The sequence below is a fragment of the Psammomys obesus genome, unplaced genomic scaffold, assembly GCF_907164565.1.
Source record: "Psammomys obesus unplaced genomic scaffold, mPsaObe1.curated_primary_1811, whole genome shotgun sequence".
Classification (NCBI taxonomy): domain Eukaryota; kingdom Metazoa; phylum Chordata; class Mammalia; order Rodentia; family Muridae; genus Psammomys; species Psammomys obesus.
This window is the reverse complement of record NW_026585895.1, coordinates 10,982,924-11,003,763: the sequence shown is the minus strand read 5'-3', so window position 1 is coordinate 11,003,763 and position 20,840 is coordinate 10,982,924. Positions and strand designations below refer to the sequence as shown.

At 42.2% G+C, this 20,840-nt stretch overlaps 1 protein-coding gene across 3 annotated transcripts in view; it reads right to left on the bottom strand.

Annotated features, from left to right (window-relative positions):
* Chn1 (chimerin 1) overlaps positions 1-20,840 on the bottom strand; it is a 152,226-nt gene that overhangs the window by 31,016 nt on the left and 100,370 nt on the right. For all 3 annotated transcript variants that reach the window (XM_055600555.1, XM_055600556.1, XM_055600557.1), the window contains one exon: positions 12,891-12,968. In XM_055600555.1, coding sequence (XP_055456530.1) covers positions 12,891-12,968 — 78 coding nt within the window. The remainder of the gene's footprint in view (positions 1-12,890; positions 12,969-20,840) is intronic.

The window sequence follows — 20,840 nt, the reverse complement described above, 5'->3', positions numbered from 1 at the left end:
GATTATAAGCCTGCACCATCAGGCTGAGCTAGATGGTCTTCAACTTTAAGTCACCAATGTTAGTCTCACCAAGAGAATTTAAAATTTTTGATCATTTGATATGAAATTTATAATCTTAGTCTTAATTTGATCACTTCTGTTAAAAAATATATATATGCATATCATATTAGCTATGAACATTAGCAGTAAATACATGAACTTGTACAGAATCGCCTATAATCAAAGGTGGGGTTACAATTCCAATAGGAGGGTCTTAAGTATTGTCACAATCTTTAGCCTGTTATTTAGTCAAGTCAAGTCAAAAACTGCCTTCAAACTCTGAGAAAAATCTACAGAATAAGGTCCGGGTTGAATAAGTCACCAGCACCATTATTTTGGTGGAAAAGGTTGATAATGCTGTGACCTCAGCTGGGAAGAGAGAAGAAATGTATGGGGCTGGAGCAGTTTTCAGCAACTGTTGGAGACAGTTAAGTGGTTGAAGGAAGGCAAGTCAGTGGCTAGCAGTAGACTGAAGCCAGAAAGCATAGGGCAGCTGGTGAGGGGCGAGGCGCTGATGAGCTGTCCAGCCAGCTGCTGAACAGACCATCACACAGGGAAGTTTCCAGGGTCTGTGCCAGGTGTGTCCTGAACACGGGGCTAACGCAAGGAGAGCCGCTTTCTGATCAGTGTGACAAAGGGAGGACTGGCGACTTTCTATTTCAAAAGTGGGTAAATGGTTCAAAACTGAGGGAAGTACCACAAAAGTCCCTCCAGAATGACAGTGGCCATACAAAACAGACAATGTCCTGAACTACACAAAATAAGCCACAGGGCAAGCTGACACAGAGGCCAGACCATGCTATCAGTCTTCCTTTCCTAGACAGACAGCTGTTAGGGCAGAACAGTCTCTCAGCTCTGTTTCCATATAATGAGCACCATAAAAACAGGCTTTATTAAATGGTGGATGAAGCAGTACTTTGAATATGAAGATGAATAGTGACTTTTGTTAATTCTATTCATAAAACTCATTCCCTGGGCTAGGGAGATGGCTCAGTTGTTCTGTTCAGTCCCCAGAACCATGTGAGTATGGTGTCCTGCACTCTACAGCGCTGTAGAGTTTACCAGGGTTCACTAGCTAGCCAGCCTGGCCTCATAGGTGAGTTCTAGGCCAAGTTAGAGACTGGGTCTTAAAACAAAATAAAAAACAAGGTAGATAGCACCTGAGGAATGACATCTGTGGTTGACTTTTAGCTTCCATATACAAATGCAAACACCACTACACATACCCACACACACACACATGCAATTATATATGCAATTACACAAAACAGACATGCAACTATAAAAAATATACATGCAACTACAAGAACATAATGCAACTACACACAGATACACACACAAACACGTACACACAAATATATTTACCATAACAATACAGGGTTATCATTAACAGGGTTACGTTTCCTTATGGATTCCCTCATAATCTATCCATTTCTCCAATTAAGACTACTTCTGAGAGAGAACTAGCTGTAAAATTACAGCTGAGTTATTAAAGCACAAATAGGTGAAGTGTCCCCGAATCATGCACAACTACATTAACACTAGAGTAAACACACCTCCTGGTGCTGCAGGAATGGCCTTCCACAGTACCACCACTCTGAACCTAGTTATCAGTCACCCGGCCAGCCAGCCTGTCTGTCTATCCACTAACCATGAGAGATATCTTCTTGCTATATACGTAGCAAGGCTTACCTAAAACTTCATCTGTAGCCCAGGCTGGCCTTGAATTCATAACTTTCCTGCCTCTCTACCAACTGCTAGGATTATAGGTATTACCACCATAGCTTTTTTTGTCCATTTTTTAAAATCATAATACAAGGTATAAAATATGTAATAAGAAGTAAAACAACAGCATGGTGGCCCATGCTTTTAATCCTAGCGTTCTGGAGGCAGAAGCAGAAGGACCTCTGAGTTTGAGGCTAGCCAGGTCTACAGAGCAAGTTCTAGGACATGCAGGGCTACAAAGAGAAACCACCTCTCAAAAAACAAAATAATGATAAAAAAAAAGTAAAACAACAGATATAACCAAACCACTTTTCACTTTTAAATGTAGACATTTAAAGCCTTACACTTTTTATCCTTTTCTCCTGATAGCTTTTCCTCTACACTTACCACGATCAATGCCAAATGTTTTGGATGGCAAGATAGCTTGGCAATGCAGCCAAGCCTGACAACCTGATCTGACCCCCGGAACCCTCACGGTAGAAGGAAAGAACATCTGCCCATACCATGGCATTCAAATGCTTCCTACCCTTAGCACAAATAAGTGTAACATTAAAAAAATCCAATGCATGGAGATGGAGAGATCGCTCAGAGGTTAAGAGCACTGGTTGCTCTTCCTGAAGTCCAAGGTTCACTTCCCAGCACCCACATGGCAGCTCATAACTCTCTGTTCAAGGGAACCTGACACCCTCACACAGACATGCATCGAGATATAACACCAGTGCACATAAAATAAGCAAGTCACTAAAAATATAAAAACATCCAACATGATATCATAAAATAATATTCTACTTTGAGAATCTGGTTCATTACTTGAATGAATGATTCAAATAGCAATGGTAAAACTGAACAAAATAATCAATACTTTAAAAAAATCTTACAAAAGTAAGTATAGTAAGAAAAGAAAACCATAACCAATAAAAATATAAAAATGCAGAGCTGTAGAGCCCAGCCCCAACTGAGACATTTACAGCACTGGTTCTGCACTCAGGGTTCAGGGGTCACTGCAGAAGAGGGGGCAGAGGAACAGAGAGCCTGCTGTGAGATGGTCAGAGATGCTACACCCACAAAATCTCACCAACACTAACGAGAAGGGGCGGGGCTGGGGGAGCTTAGCTGGGGGAGCGGGGCTGTATGTAGCTCAACCCTACATACAGAACTAAACTATGGCAGCTAAGGAACGCTGAGTGGGAGAAATAGTCTTACTTCGGGTATCCAATAACAAATGGTCAGCCCTGAAAACATATATAAAAGTAACATTATACAGACTGAGATTGTATTTAGACACACACACAGCCCAACATACATGTAACACATACATAAATACATAAATATAACCACAATTAAAAAGAGGTCATTGCTGGACATGGTGGCACACACCTTTAATCCCAGCTCTCAGGAGGCAGAGGCTGGTGGATCTCTGTGGTCTATAAAGGGATTTCCAGGACAGCTAGGGCGGTTACACAGAGAAACCCTGTGTCAAACAAAGAAACAAACAAACAAACAAGGCCATAAATTTGAAAGAGGGCAGGAAGCATGGTTTCATGGGAGGGTTTGGAGGGAGGAAATGGAAGCAGGAAATCATGTAACTGTATTATAATCTCAAAAAAATTTAAAGTTGCCCTATTTTTAATTATGTGTGTGCATGTGTGTATGTGTCCATGAGTGCCAGTGCCCATAGGGGCCAGATGTGTAAATTCTCCTGGAGTAGGAATTAACAGGCAATTATAATCTGCTGTTGTGGGTGCTGGGAACAGAATTTGGATCCTCTGTTAGAGCAGTTTGTATTCTTAACTGCTGTGCCAACTCTCCAGCCCTTGGATTTAATTAATTCATTGCAACCGGGACTCCCTATGTAAATCAGGCTAGCCTTGAACTCACAGAGACCCACCTACGCCTGTCTCTTGAGTGCTGGGATTAAAAGTGTGCGTGCCACCATGATTGGTCAAGTCTCTCTCTTTTTTTAAACTGCATATTTACTTTAAAGGTACATACTTTCTGCTGTTACAGATGGAGTCTTCTGTTAATATCAATTAGATCAAATTGGCCAACTAAAACTTCCCATGTCCCTACTTTTGGTCTGTCCTATCACTGACAGGATCACTGGAACCTCTAACTATGATGTGGATCGTCTGTTTGCAGCTCAGCTGCTGTTTTATGTCTGTAGATCTTGTCACCAGGTGTATATACACTTTAAAATGTTACATCCTCTTCATGAATTTCCAGTGATATTCCTTTTCTTATAAACAGCACTCATGGCTTAGATGCGGCCACCTAGCATTCTATTCTCTTGACATGACATACTGTGCAGAGATGGGCAATGACATACCATGAGGCAAATGAGTGCCAGGCCTTAAGCCTGACAAAACAGTCTCTCTGCAATAGGCTAAACTCTGACAAGACAAAGAACTGGAGCCTCTGTCACCATCTGTTACCAAAAGGAGCTTAAACAAGAGCTCAAAGTAGGAAGATGGGGTCCTGGTTGCATTTTAATCCCCCCAGGAAGGAAAGCATTCTTCCTCTTTCTCCTTCTCTGAGACAGGGTTTCTCTGTGTAGCTGTATTAGAACTTGCTCTGTAGACTACGCTAATCTTGAACTCACAGATTGACCTTCCTCTGCCTTCCAAGTGCCGGGATTAAAGGCATGTGGCACCGCCACATGGCTGATGCTGGTCTTCCAATTATGGAACACCTTGCCAGTCTGGGTTCAGCTTCCTTACATTTACAAGGAAACAAAATCTCACGACTATTCTATCAAATGGTAAATACTATTCAAGAGTTTTATGTAGTTAAAAATGAAAAACAAACCAAAATCACTGAGGCCCTCCAGTCAGCAGCAAAGCAAATCCACACGCCTCTAGGGAAGGATGTCTCTGTGAACTAGACTGAGCCACAAGCAGAGATGAGGCTCGGTCACATGTCAGAGGTAGAGCTTCAAAGGTAGTTTTAAACAGGAGAAGGAGCAAGGAGGAAGGAGGAGTGAAAGCTGTCAGAATGGCAGAAAACTCATGCAGACTATGTACCTGATGGGGTTAGTATCAGAATATATTAGAAATCCCTGTCACTGGATAGCAGAGCCACCAAAAAACTTTAGTTTTATTTTTATTATTGGCTGTGTATACGTGTGTATACACAGGGGGATAGGCGTGACACACATGCCAAGGCACATATATGGAAGACAGAGGACAACTTTCATGAGTTGGTTCTCTCCTTCTACCTTGGATTCTAGGGATCAGACAAGGGTTGACAGCCTGGCCTGGCGATCACTATTACCAGTGGAATTATCTTGCCTGTACACTTCCAAGAAGCTCCAAAAAATAGGCAGGTCCAGTTAGGCATGTGAGGTATCTCTCTCTCTCTCTCTCTCTCTCTGTGTGTGTGTGTGTGTGTGTGTGTATGTGTGTGTGTGTGTGTACACCTGCTACTCAAGGTGGGTCACTGGAATCTGGGAGTTCAAGTGAAGCCTGAAAAGGAAGCAAGGTGAGCCTTATCTCTCAAAAGAGAGGACGATTAGGCTCAAATAAACATTTACTAACAGAAGATCCATAAATGACTAACAGGTACATGAAAAGATCATGTGCTATCATTAATCACAAGGAAACTGTAAATCAAACTTAAAATGGGGTACCACCTCACTCTGGTTAGAACAGCTATTCCCCAAACTGAAACAACTACTGCTGGTGAGAGTGTGGAGAAGCTGGCAACCCTGACAGTGCCAGTGGGAATGCCAAATGCTTCAGCTGTTAATGAAAACAGCACGGCAGTTCCTTAAAAGATTAAAAATAGTCTACCATATGATCCAGAAACTCTATTTCTGGGTATATACCCCAAAAGTTTGAAGTCAGGATCTCAAGGAGATATCTTTACCCTCTGTCAATAGCAGCATTAAAACATTTAAGATATTTCTTAACAGCCAAGATATGAGAAAAAAAATCCTAAATATTCATGAAGAGATGAGTAAAGAAAATGGATATATATTCAATGAAATGGTCTTATTTTTGGCTTTCTATTGCTATGATAAAAACACTGGCCAAAAGCAACTGGGGAGGGGGTTTGGCTTGTATACCCTGGCTCACAGGATACTGAAAGCCAAGGAGGGAAGCAGCCGGCAGGAACCCAAGCACAGGCATGCAGACTGCTGTTACTGGCTTGCTCATCATGGCTGCCCACTTGCCTTCTCATACACACAAGGCCAGCTGCATGCGGATGGCACTGCCCAATGTGCACGCCAATAATTAATCATGAAAATGCTCCCACGGGCTTGTCTACAAACTAATCTGACAGAGGCAATTCCTCAAATAGATTCTGATTTCCCAGATATGTCTAGGTTTGTGTCAAGTTGACAGAGCCCAACCAGCACAGGAATATTAATTTAGCTTTTAAAAAGAAATTTTTACCATATGTTAAATATAGATGAACCTGAAGGACATTGTGCTACGTGAAATAGGACAGGCCATTAGCACAGACTACATAGCCACGCACATGCAGAATCTCAAATAATAGAAACAGAGGCTGGCTGCCAGGGCCTGGGAGGCCAGAAAGGTGGTAAAGCTGCAGCTGATTTACTACACTGTTTGTGCCTGGTTAGTAGCACTGTTAGCCAGCTGACTGTGCCTAGCTGATGACATTGCTGACTACCCAACGGTACCTAGGTAGCAGTGCACTCAACTATTTAACAAGGTAGATCTCAGGCTCTTCTCACAAAAACAGACAAAACCCACCCTCGAAAATCAAAACTCTGCCCAAAATTTAAAGAGCTCTCTACTATGTCCAGTCCTGCTTTGTGTGCTTGTTTCTAGCTGTCACATCGCTGCAAGCACAAGTGTAATATTCCACAGCCATTTCACATCATATTCACACATGAACATTGAGTTCTGGAGACAGGGCATCAGTAAGGATTTTAACACCCATGTTCATGCATAATATCATGTTTTCCTCATTCTTCTTATAAAGAAGGGGGCGGGAGGAACTCCTATAAACAAGAGGCTGTTTCTAAGACATGTCTGCCCCAATGAGATCATTTTAAGAATAGTATTCTAGCAAATATGATTGGGAAAAATTTAAAAAGAACAATATTATGTAGCTTTGCAAAAGATAATTTTTACCAGAAAGGCAGTTATCAACAAGAGAAGTAAAATTATGAAATTTAGGAGAATAAAACCAGATTACCAAATATCTTAGAGCTAATGAAGAGATAGATCTGTGGTTAAGAGCTCTGGCTGTTCTTTGAGGATCCAGGTTCAGTTCCAGGTCTGGCACAGATGACTCACAACTGCCTGTAACTCTGGTTCTGGGGGAATCTGATGCCCTCATCTGGCCCCTTCAGGCTCTATACTTAGGTGGTACACATACAGACATGGAGGCACTCACAGAAGCACAGGAAATAAAAAGAAACAAATCTTTAAAAGGTAATGGTCTGTGAGAATATGAATATAATGGGTGGCTTCTGAGCTAGGCAGAATAACTCTGGCCCCATGAAGTGGCTGTTAAATACAATGCAACCATGCTCAGGCCACCAGCGTCACTGTGAAGTGCTTCTTTCCAGGTTATTAGTGACAGGCACAATCTTTCTGATCATCATAATGATCTAGACTTGTGCTTGCGGTATCAGACTGGGTCTGCAGTCAGCATTTGAAGCATAGCAAGGTGGAGTGAGATGAGAGGGTGCAGTGCTGGAGCGGCAGAGAGGCCAATACAGAAAAGTGCACCCGGCCTTCCAGGCGGCAGAGGCAGAGGCAGAGGGAGGCAGAGGGAGGCAGAGGGAGGCAGAGGGAGGCAGAGGGAGGCAGAGGGAGGCAGGGGCAGAGGCAGAGGGAGGCAGGGGCAGAGGCAGAGGGAGGCCCGTCTGCTCATCATTTTTAGCTCCCACAGCATCTGGTAAGCACTATGCCAGGGAGCAACAGAAATTAAGTTCTTACAGGGACCTTATAGGTGACTTTCCCAGCCTCCCAGTTTCTGCTCACCAGTCCTTTCCCTGTCTGACTGCGGAGGCAGAAAGAACCCCATTATGTACTAAACTTGGCTATTTTTGTCTTCTTTGGCCCACATTCAAAGTGAGGAGAAAGGGAATGTTCTTAATATAAAATAGACATTGCAGATCCTTTTAACCTTTTGCTTGCAGAAGAAACCATTCCTTTAAAGTCTCAGGCAGGGCACTCCATGTTCATGTCCATAAAGGACAGTACATTACTGCGAAAGCTCAATGAGACACGTTAGGCTAACCACACTAATGAAGCCGAGGCGGGAGTATCTGGAAATGGGGCGAGCCTGGACTACATAGTAAGTTCAAGACCAGCCTGGGCTATATAGTTCAACTCTGTCTTAAAAAAAAAAAAAAAAAAAAAAAAAAGTGCAGAGATTAAAACATGATGTTATCAGAGTTTTCCTTCGATTTTTCAAAAGTATGTCCTGAGGATATATTTTGTATTGAGATTTCCTGCTGCCATGAGAGTTGATTTCAAAATAACAGGTCCAGTATGTCACACTGGGTACTAACTTAGTCATTTAGTCAACACCTCTTAAACATGTACAAGTTGCCAGCACTTTTCCACATATGGCAAAAAGGGAAAGAAGAATGGGATGAGGGAGAAAGTGGTAAGACGTTTAGTGGGTACAGCACAAGGGAATGAAAGGCAGGATCACTAAACATAGCCTTTCACCGCAAAAAAGAAACAAATCAGAACTCTTCTCCACATGTAGCAAATGAAAGAGCAGAGGGCCCAGACCTGACCCAGGGGGGAGGGGAAAGACTGCCTGCAGCATGAGTGTGGCCACTGCCGCCTTTCTGGTCACTGAGCAGCGGACACTGCCTGCTGGCCGGTGCTTATTATTTATTGAGGAGGTCCTGGTCACTAACCTATCATGCAAGGCTCCAGTTATGGTGCTACTTTAATTATATCACCATTTACGCTTTGGGATTCACTGCTTGTATCTTCTCTTGGCAACAGTACATCCATTAATTCCTGACATCTTCCATCAACATGCAGAAAGCAAGTAGTACCTGGAGCTAAAATCAACCACTTACCACTTTAACACCACCATAAAGAACAGGCGAAAGCCACATCAGAAAGTATCTATCTATCTATCTATCTATCTATCTATCTATCTATCTATCTATTATCTATCTATTATTTTTCCCACTATAGCTCCTCCGTGCAGTACTAGGGACTAAGTCCTGGGTCTTGCACACACTGGGTAATGCTCCATCACTAAGCATCCCCTAGCTTTATAACTGATAATGTGTTGTTCTTTAAGTATTTAAGTTGCCTGTGTAGTCAGATTCCTGTTATTAAGTATGTCTAATCTTGATTTTTATGTTATACAATTTTTTGAATTAAGCAACTAACTAGACAAAACGTTTCATAGTTCAAACTGGAGGGAATAAAAAAATGCAGAGGATTTCACTGTTCTCTGTGGTACTTTAAGTAAGCCCCAGGCCGCCATGTCACTGAGTGGGAGCCCACAGGACCATCCAAGGCTCTTACCACACTGGGATCTCTAAGCTAGGAGGAAGTAGAGGGAGGTCAGGATTCAGTCACTGTCACATAAATGAGATAACGAATAGAAATCTGAGAAAATACCCAGAGATATTATCAGAGATAATATGTCACAATGAAAGTAGTGGCTACCATGTGCTCACACAGACCAGGAACTTAAGTTTTCTGCCACAGAAAGAGAGGTTTTAGAGAGATTAAGCATTCAGGCCAATTAGGGAATGGTACACATCACAGCAAACACCCGAGGGCAAAGGCTAAGTCCTTCTCAGAGTCTCAGGAAGTAGGATGCAGTAACTGACCGTGCAGGGTGGGGGTAGCTGAGACTGTGCAGGGTGGGGGTAGCTGGCTACTTCTGTTTTGCTTTCTGTTTCTGTTTCCTCTACATGCGGTATTAGGACAGAATAATTCTCTTTAAAAATTTTAAACCTCGCTTCATTTAGTGTGTGTTTCCAGGTGCATAGGTACTATGACATGTATGGGAAGTTGGTTCTCTCCTTCCACCATGTAGGTCCCAGAGACAAAATTCTTCATCCAGGAGCCAAGGAAGTACCTTTACCTACAGAGCCATCTCATCTGCTCAGACTAGAGTAACTCTTAAAATAAGTTGATTAGTTAGAAGTACATACAATTTTATGTTAATTAGAATACCACATGGTACCTAATACATATGTACAAATTTATGTGTCAATTATTAATAAAAACTGAAAATTATAGTGTACTATGTGATGTTATTACATATGTATACATGTCTAAAACTCAAATCAGGACAAACATGTCTCCTGCAACATTTATTTTCTTACTTTTTGGTAAAAGTATCCAGAATCCTTTCCTCTAGGTCTTTTGGAATTATGCTCAAATTTATATTGACATCTAACCAAGCTCCTACAGAATGTGATATATTTATTTCTAAAATGATAACCTCCCTAAGATATAGTAGCCTTTCTATGATGTACGTAACAACAGAGGTGAGGGAAGGGAAAGAGAAGAGAAGGGAGGGGGGATGTTACATAACAGCAGAATCCCTTTTTAATTTTTCCCTACAAATCCCCAGGGTCCAGCTGCTTTGAAGAGCCTGTCTTTGGTGAGTGTTTTCAGCAACGGTGACCAGTGCTCCGGATTCCCCTTAAAATAAGATCTGACAGCTGTGCATGCCACTGGCCAGCATTACATAACAGGCAGCTCAGGAGACAGAAGAGAAAAGCATGCTGAAAGGAGGCTTTGGTGAGGGGCCTGAGGCTGTTTCGAGCCCTCTCCACTGAGAGCCAGCTAAAGGCAGATCACATGACTGACAATCATGGAAACACTCCGGTTTCCCACAAGCAGCCCTGACTGCACATGTGTGCAAGAGGCAGGGCCCTTGTGAGCCAGCATCTGTGTGGGGCAAGCTCCCGCTGGGGCTGGGATTCCTCTGGGGATATTCTCTGAAGTCAAGTGTGACCCATTCTTTTTTTTTTCTTCCTTCCTTCCTTCCTTCCTTCCTTCCTTCCTTCCTTCCTTCCTTCCTTCCTTCCTTCCTTCCTTCCTTCCTTCCTTCCTCTTTCTTTCTTTCTTTCTTTCTTTCTTTCTTTCTTTCTTTCTTTCTTTCTTTCTTTCTTTCTTTCTTTCTTTCTTTCTTTCTCTCTCTCTCTCTTTCTTTCTTTTTTGGAAATGTTGCTCCAAAGGCACATTTTAAAAATAACAGAGTTATTTTTAAACCAAAAGAGTCAAATTCTGAGACTTCTGACCTTGTTAGTGATTCTAAAGAGTATGTAGAATACTTCACTGTCTCACAGGAGGCCCTTTTTGACATGGACAGTATAAAGAACAGGCCTCAGCTGGGTTTCATCTGCTAGCTCCAGAGAAGGAAGATGTCTCCCATGTTTTATGTGCTTGAAACAAAATAGAAAAAGACCCCAAAATAAACAAAAACAAGCATGCTAAGGCTAGGGTAGAGGTCACTGATTTATAGCAATCTGGGTGGCAAGAGTCACAATCAATCACACAGTCAATACCGCCTGGATGCACAGGACTGACTCCTTACAAAGCATATGCTTGTTCATGCGACTTCTTCAACACACCTGGTTATTTCCAACCAGCACAGCTAAGAAGCATGTACAGAACCTGGCTTGGGGCTAAAAGGGCAACCTCACAGGCCAGTTTTGCCTGAAAACTAGACTGCACTCTTTGCAGATGCTTTGGAAGTCCCACAAATTTCTAGAGCATGGAGACCGATTCTTACTTAGAAACTTTCTAGCCATTTTGGGGGCCATTTTCCTGGTAAAAGTCTTGTAAGACCAGGCTGTAATCACCAAAGCCCAGCAGCCTGCAGATATTTATTTGTTTACTTGTTTATTTGTGGTTTGTAAGTGGACAGCATGGCTCAGACTGGATGTACACATTTTCTGTCAAGCTTTGAATTGCTGAACTGTCTCAATTCCATTAAAGTAAAAATACTGGTTGAAAAGTAAGGTTCACAATATTAACCCCCAATGGTAAGAAGACTACAATCTATTCCTCACTATAGAATATGCAGAGTACACTGAGGTATCTTTGTTTCGTTTGTTGTTGTTTGTCTGTTTTGTGTTTTAGCATGAGTAAAATAAATGCTGGTGTTAAAAATCAGGATGGTTTGTACATCTGGGATGAAGTCACTCAACAGAGGGCCTGGTGCACTCTTTATGCCGAACAAATTTAAATAAATTAACAGATGAAGACCAAAATTCCCAGTTCTAACACCTTTTTGCAACCCAATATTCCTGTTTTAATATCAGCATTACTGATACTCTGTTTAAATTGAATATTCTTGAGTCTTCGACAACTTTTAACTCTTAGGAAGTTACTATAGAAATGCTGGCTCATCTGCCTGCTAAGTGAAATTGGGTCTCCTTACGTATGACTTCAGTGTTGCACAGCCCCTGAATTAGAATGCAAAGGGCAAGACTTCAAGGCCTTATACCATTCAGTAAGTACAGGCAAGATCTAGATACATCTCAGGCCAACATACATGTCATCTTCATAAAAGAAGATTCAGGTACATTGCCTAAAACATGTTACAGCAGTAATTAGAAACAACATATGCAAGGTGAAAGGCAACACCGGGAGAGTGAAGGGAAGCTGTCAGTCACAGCCTCTAGAGTCCCAGGACAGCAACCCTCCTTTCACCGTGGTCAACTGATTAACGGAAGGGGAGAAAAGACAGAAACTACGGGGATGCACACCATCTGTTCCCTCCAGATACAACTGCACATGCCTGCTACAGCAAAGCCTTTGACCAGAACCGAACAGATACGACCTAATCCCCTCCTGAAATTGCCAACGAAGGTATTTAGATACATTGCAGCACATGTATATGCAAGACCCAAATCATGATCTGGAGACCTTTATAGCATCAGCCAACACTTACCAGTGTGCACACAGGGACTAAGAAAACATTAACACAGCATTGGAGGAAATGGGGCTAGCTGGATTTATACGAGCTTTATTCAGCTCTTCCTTAAATAAAACCGGGATTTAAATCTCTTCTGTACTTGAACAGTGAGAACATTTTGGTCAAACCACCCAAATTTTTCAAAGGCACCCGAAGATGAGCCTTTAACCTTGTACATTCCAAGTACTGAGTGTTCCCTTTAAGAAAGCCAGAAAAAATATTCTTACCTTGAAATTGTGAACCTTTTCATATTTTGGAATTTGTTCATTTTCTTTCAGAGTTGCTCTTCTAACAAGTGATGTCAACTGCGAATAAGCAAAGAGTTTCAGAGGTTGCCAGATTGTCACAGACGACTTTTGAGAACCCAGTTTCATTCCCAAGGCTGCTATCAATAAATCTTGCTGACGGCCCTCTTGTTTTGATTTGTGAACTGTAGGTCTGTTAGTTTTCCTCCCCGACCAAGACTCTTTGGATGGCATTTTGGAAGTCAAAGGAATGAAAGAAAAAAAAAAAGAAAGAAAGAAAAGAAAACACCAAAAAGGAACAACCCTTGTATCAGCCTGCGACTGTCGGTGAACTCTACTCAGCTAACACATGAGCATGCAGCAGCCAGCTCAGAGCCCTAACCTAGAGAGCCGTGGCCACGCTGCACGCCGGAGCACGGGGAGGTGCAGGAGGGTGATGAAGCACTTCTTCACAAGGCCGATTAACACGCAAATTCTCTCTTCCTTTTTTAACAGGGCTCTATATTTAAGCGTATGAAAACTTAAGAGTCTGGAAAGGAAATCAGTCTGTGCTACCATACAAAACATGCAGCATGTCTCTCTGGGAGTCCTTTTAAAAAGCCAGGCAATTGTGACAAATGATACATTGCTGAAAGCTTTCTTCTCTGCTCCGTGTGTCAATGTCCATTCTGAATGAGAGATGCCTACATACAGCCTGCAGTCAGGCGCTGGCAACAGACGCCCTGCGAACTCACTTGCGGGCGGGGGAGGGGTGGGAGGGATTTGCAGGGGAACCACAATGAGAGTGGCCACAGTGCGCAAGGAGACAGCCAATGAAAACCCAGTAACAGTATTCAAGTACGGTGTTCCTCAACTCACTCTGTTTGCCCCTCCTCTCCTGCAAGATTTTTCTCGCTGGCTCAAGAAACAAACAAACAAACAAACAAACAAACCCCAAATTGTAGGAAGGTAAAGAGCAATGAATGAGTCATGCACTAAAGGCATTGGAAAATTAGCACACAGCACCAGGTTCTTATTTAAGAACAAAACCAACCACCAAACAAACAAACAAACAAACTACGCCAGGTAAATTGTCACATGAGGCACAAGCTAGTCCACTGAGGGGAGCTCAGGCTTCTTGTTTGTGCACTGTGGTGAGGCCAGCTAACTAAAATCCAGTTTTATTGAAGGCAAACAAAATGGCCAGATGTTCTGTGAAGAGGAAAAGGAATTCACATGTGCATTTTTACCCAGAATAGAAAGCGTGTGTGTGGCACTGCTCATATCCTCTAATGGGCAGCTATGTCTACACTGTGTGTATTTGGTTGTCGATCTATACTTATAGAGAACAGCAATATGTTAGTTTTCCAGTCTCAGGACATTTTGTTCAGAGTTTGAGGATAGAGGAAAAGAGCTAAGACTAACCCCTCAGACCCTAGATGCAGTGTGGCTGTGCTTACCAGGTCCTGGTATGTCTGCAGCTGTAGAAAAGGGGCGGCTGGCTAAGAGACTTAAGCCCAGTCCTACTCAAGAGCAACGACTACAGTTCTCCAAGGGGCTATGAGAAACTCAGGATCCCGCCCACCCCACCCTGAGCCCCAGCCAGGATCTCATTCGTATCCCTGACTGTTCTAGAACTCACTATGTGCAATAGGGTGACCTCAGATTCCCTGAGATCTGCCTGCTTCTGCCTCCCATGTGCTGGGATTCAAGGCATGCGCCATCACGTCTGGCTTCAGGTTTTCCCATTTGAGTTTTCTGATTGTCTGCTATCTGTTTTCATGCACTTGTTATATAATGAATTTTATGATTTTAATGCTACACTGCATTTGAGGAATCTAAAATTCTGTATTGTAATGAACTGGGGGTTGGAGGCTGTAGCTTAGCTGTGGAAGCATGTGTTTGGAATGTGCAAGGACCTCTGTTTGAACTTTAGACCAAAACCAAACCAAACCAGAAATTTAGTCAACTAACCATCATACACACATCTCAGACTTCACAAACTATAGGAGGTATTCCAATAAAGACTCTAATTTAACAAGATACGAGACATCCTTAAATTACATTATGACACTGGCCATTAAGTGCATGTGTGCCTGTGTGTGTGTGTGTGTGTGTGTGTGTGTGTGTGTGTGACAGAGAGAACCTGTAGGGACCAGAGATCAATGACAGCTACCTGTCTGAGACTATGTCACTTATTGAACATGAAGCTCACTGATTTGGGCAGTCTAATTGGCCAATAACCTTATGGGCAACAGGTCTCTACCTGCCTCTGTCTCTGCTCCCTTGCCCAGACACACTCTGCCCTGCCCAGCTTTTCTGTGGGGGCTGGGATCCAAACTCAGGTCCTCACACTTGCACAGAAAGCCCTTTACCTCCCGAGCCATCTCTCCAGCCCATGAACTGACTTGAAAACATGTCCAATTATCTTTATTTTCTTGAGTCTATATATAGTCCCTTTTATTGTTTTTGTTGTTATTATTAACTACCAGAAATTGAATCCAGGGCCTCAGGCATGATAGTCGAGCACTCTCCCATCACACTATATTCCCAGATCCGTTGTTAAAAAAAAAAATTAAGCAAATGAACGATAAAGACAGACATTAACATCTACTCCAAGCATGGTTCAGTTTCACAGATTTAGCCTCAGATGACTGATAGATTATAAAATGGTGCTTCTGAGAGGAGATCATTGGAAACCAGTTTTCTTGTCTACCATAAGTGATTCTTCAGCTTAAGCCTAGTTGTCATGTGATAACTGGAAACATAGTGTCAGTCAACTCCTTGGAGATGTTCAACTAAAGTCATGGTAACCCAGTCCTCAGTAGGCATCTATCTGACTAAAAAAAAAAAAAACCACAAAAACAAAAAAATACTCCAAAGGCAAACGTAATGGTATTTGTTTTTTCAACAATGTATAAAACAAAGTTCCTTTATGGGTGTAATCCAAGCAGTAGGTTTGTTTGTTTTGTTTTCCATGAACATTTTTTGCCAAGTTCCTAGTATGTTCACATCAGCTTTTGATCTTCAGTTAAAATAACTAATTCAACTATGCACAAAAATACGCACAGTAGATCTGCCAGGAAAAAAATGTTCACAGGTAAAGTGAACATTTTGTCTAGAGATAAAGTTTATTACAGACTCAGCAGAGTTCTACTATCTTTCTTAATTTTTCTATTAATAAAGACAGTAGAACTCTGCTGAGTTGATTACCGCCTGGGCAGTGACTGGACCTTGAAAGAATAGAAAACACCACCATAGGGCGACAAAAATGTCAACTATACCAAATACCTGCCACGAATTTTGGCAGTGTTATGCCTGCAATAGGGGAACAACTGCATAATGGTTGATATACAACATATATGTGTATGTAATATGTATGTATGTGCACGTGTGCGTGTCTACATGCCCATGATCCTGTAGAAACGTCTTGGGTACAGACAGAAAGTCTTAGGAAATGCTGGTATATACCACACAGCATGCCTGGAGACCAGTCTTTCTTATGCATTCTGTTCCCTGTCCAACCCCTGCACTCTAGCTCTAACCATTCTTTTCAAAGGCATGTTATCATGACAGCAGTGCCAACTGAGGAAACAAGGTTGGAAGATGGCTGAAGCCTGGCAGGGAAAAGAGACGGAATTTAGTAAGGAGTAAATACTATTTGCAACACTGCTTACTGCTTTCCATGGCTGCTGCAGCCACCAGAGAAGTACGTAACAATGGCAATCACATCATCGGATGGCAGTGACTTCTTCAAGGTTATACAGCAGTAGAAAGTGTGAATCTGAATCCTTGTCTATTATCTTCAAAGTTCCTTCTGTGACCTACAGCATGAGCAGCTGGTGGGGGTCCTGATAACTGACTCCATAACACAGGACAAGAGGGAGTCAGACTGGTCTTACACGTCGTGGCCTGACACCTATTGTTGAAAGCAAGGCAGCAGCTCTTGCCTTAGAGCAAGAGTCTTTAATCTGACTCTGCTTATCCTCAACACCAAATGGTATTTCTGTGGGTTTATCTAAAGCACCACAATCACTCTGCTAAAGGGATGGAAAATAAGCAGATTCCCAACCCTACATTTTCCTACCTGTGTCCACAGTATAGTATAAAGAAGAGGAGTGAGGAGGGGCAAGAGTCATGTGAGTGCTGTGTGCCCTTAAAAAGGACACATTCACAGCTGTAAAATGAAAGGGTGCCAGCAATTCCACTACCTTGTTATTTGTCCTGTATGGACACTGGACCTGAGCTGAGTCAGCCTCTCATTCTCCCCAAGCTCAGCGCCGAGCCACATAAAAGTACTAACTTTAACTCCATCATTAATTGTCTGTGGAATGTCATGTGTCCAGTTAGTAATTTATTTCAGTCTTGTTTCCTTATATGTGAAATTAATTTTAAGTATGCAGTAATATAGCATTAGCAAGAATTAAATGAGATGATATGTGAGAAGAATTCAGCCCATTTTGAACTTAGCAAGTAATCAGTAAGTGGGAAGTTTCTCTTCTTCCCTTGCATTCAAGGGTCTCTATTGTTGAGATTAGGGCTAGTAGTTTATGTGACTATGGCATGAAGTAAAAAATCCAAGGTCACTGTCTTATACTACGTAAACGTCAGGACACACTGTAAGTCAGTGATTCTAAACTTGTGGGTCATTTCCTTCATAGGGGTCAAATATCAGATATTTACATTATGGGTCATAAAATTAACAAAATTAATATTTACAAAGTAGCAGTGAGATAATTTTATTGTTGGGGTCACCATAGCAATGAAGAACTGTACTGAAGGGTCAGAGCGTTGGAAGGCTGAGGACCACTGCTGTGCAGCAGCGTTCTCTAATTTTAACCCTGGCATGGCAATTATAAGTTGTGAAAATCCCTGTGCTCAGGCAGTAATCTCAAGGCTGCTTTCCGGAAAAGCGTCACAACCAAGTATCCACACTATCCTAGTTCATCTCCTGCTGCTGTGGCAAAGGCCACAACCAAAAGCAGTGTGAGGAGGAAAGGGCTCATTGGTTTGCTCATCCCCTCCTGATCACAGTCCATCACTGAGGGTAACCAGGCAGGACCGCAAGCAGCAGGAACCTGGAGGCAAGAACGATGCAGAGGTCATAAAGGAGTGCTCCTTACTTGCTTGTTCTCCATGGCTTGCTCAGTTTGCTTTTTTTTTATACAACCTAGGACCACCTATTAAGGGGAATCACTGCCACAATTGTCTGGATACTCATGTATCGATTATTAATCAAGAAAATGCCCCCCAGCCTCGCCTCAAGGCCAGTGAGGAAGGCACTTTATCAGCTAGGGTCCTCTTTTCCTACACACTCTAGCTGTGTTGAGTGGGAGCAACAACACACACACCGACCAGCACATGTGCCAAATGCAAATGACTAATGACACTTCTTCTCCCATAAGTACCTGCTTCTTAAATAGGACTGAAGCTTAAGCCAAAGGAATAAATCCCAACCACTGAGTGGCAGGACTCATCTGTGATAAGGGCGTTCTCTAGTAATATCTTTCCCTGGGGGACCTCAGGCAACACGAGGAGCCCTTCTCTGTAGCATCCTGGCCACACACATCACAGGGCCACCACACACGCTAAATTAGAATTCTATCCTCAGAGCACCTCATGTCAGCATCTGAGCTAGTGTACCCCGTGAAACTGGATTAACTTTTGAGTGATTAAGAGTTAAAGTTTCTACTTCAAGTGTAGTGAAATCTTGCCGTTTCTACAGAATGTAAGCACTGAAGAAGGTGATGACACCAAGACTTGTAGATTCAAGCAAATCTCACTCCAACACTATGATGAGTCTTACCTTCATCCTCTGAGTTGTAACTTGGAGTCTAATTTTTTCCCTGAGTGCCAAGAGTAGAAGATATCCCAAGGTACTAACCAACAACTTGCACTAGTTAAACATGTTACATGCATGATGTCGTTTAGGTAGCAAAGAAGCAGTAAGTCAGATGTGTCAATTGTTGTTTATAGATGAAAAAAAAAAAAAAAACACGTTCAGAAATTAAGAATCTTGCTGAAAGCCATATTGCTTTAAGACGTGAAAACATGGCTTGAGCCCAGGTCTCCAGGCTTTCAAATTTGTCTTTTTTTCTGACTACCTTATCTCTCATGGTATCTATTTTTAACATGCACTCTTGAAAGGTTAGCATGAATCCTAAATAATTTATCTTAAGCACATTATATCACTAGGTCCTTAGTACTGTGATATGTGGATTGTGGTATCTATCAGATTCAATGCCTAGCCAAGATTTCCAAGTGAACTTTAAGCCAAACATTGGAGAATTCTAATTTAGGATTTTAAATTCCTTAAGTCATGTTCAAATTAATAAATATTTACGTTTCATAGGAAACTTACATTCTGCTGGGTTTCTAAATGTCACTCCAAGAGTCAGATCCTAACTGTAACTCAGTCTTCATTTCACAGCTCCTCCAGCATAACATAATCAACCAAAGCTTCATATACTCTCTAAGCAGATACGGCACAGCAAGCCTCATGTCTCACAGTGTTGGGTCGGTCAAGGAGCATGGTGGAGTGGCTGGTCTGGGATAGTGGTGATGCAGGTGTAATTTATCTGGCAATGGTAACAGAGGTCTGAAGGCACACAACTTCATTTCCTTAACTACTGACAACAAAGAAGGGTCCCCTCAGGAGCATGATCCAGACATGATCGCTGTCCACCTCAACAGCTGCCACAAACTCTCAGTGACTGACTCACATCAAGATAATGATGCTTAAGAAATAAAAGAAGCTTCCTTTTGGGGACTTTCTGGAAAAAAAATTTTATACTACACCTACAATACTGTATTTTGTGAAGTTCCTTCCAGTTTAAAGGACTCTCATGAAATGAGAGGAAACTTTAGTAACCTATAACTCAGATCCTCTCCCTCATGCAAGAGACAGTCATTAGATTCTTTATCTGTATGTGTGATGTCACAGAATCAACACTTAACAGGGTTTGAGGCATTTGGAGGAGGCTTGCAAATGATCAGCATATTAAAAAAAGAAGGGGCTGGAGAGATGGTTCAGCAGCTGAGAGCACTGGCTTCTCTTCCAGGGGACCCAGGTTCAATTTCCAGCAGCCACATAGCAGCTCATTCCTTCCTCTAACTCCCATCCAGGGATCCAATGTCCTCACACAGACCTACTGCAGACAAAATACCGATACACATGAAATAAAAATAAATAAATCATTAAAACATTTTAATAAGCCGGACGTGGTGGCATACACCTTTAATCCCAGCACTTAGGAGGCTGAGTTTGAGGCTAATCTGGCCTACAAAGCAAGTACAGGACAGCTAGGGCTACACAGAAACTGTCTTCAAAATACAAAAAAATTAATGAGCTACACAGAAGCTCAGATTGAAACGACAGTGGTTATTTTGTAGTTACCTAAAGCACCTGCCCATTCTTGGCCTCTGCCACCAGGACATTGTGTGGGGACAGTCTGAGCAACTGGAGAGCAGAAGCTAAACTGTCAAATGCCGTAAAGGTCACCTGGTGGGGGGAGGAAGTCTTTCAACAGAAGTGCCCTTCCCAGCAGAGGCCGGTGAACAGGAACGAGAATGCAGAGGTGTAGGCGACTTTCCTCCGCAGACCAGAAGGTACCCAGGGTTTTTAATGCAAAGCTGCTTTCAACCAATACTCCTTAAAGCTGCTCTGGGAAGATGGTGTCATTCTTTGGGTTTATGAATGACATCAGAATAGGCCTTGAGTGCATGACAGAATCCTTAGAAAATCTCTTCTCTCCCAAGCTTGACTCTACAACCATGTTTCATATCCAGAAGTAACCTGCAAGGCAGTAATCCCAATCTAGTCCTACTCACAATAATTTTAATTACTGAATTCTGTTAATCTACTCACCCACACAAATATATATATGTATGTATGTATATATCCAGGATATATATATATATATATATATATATATATATATATATATATATATA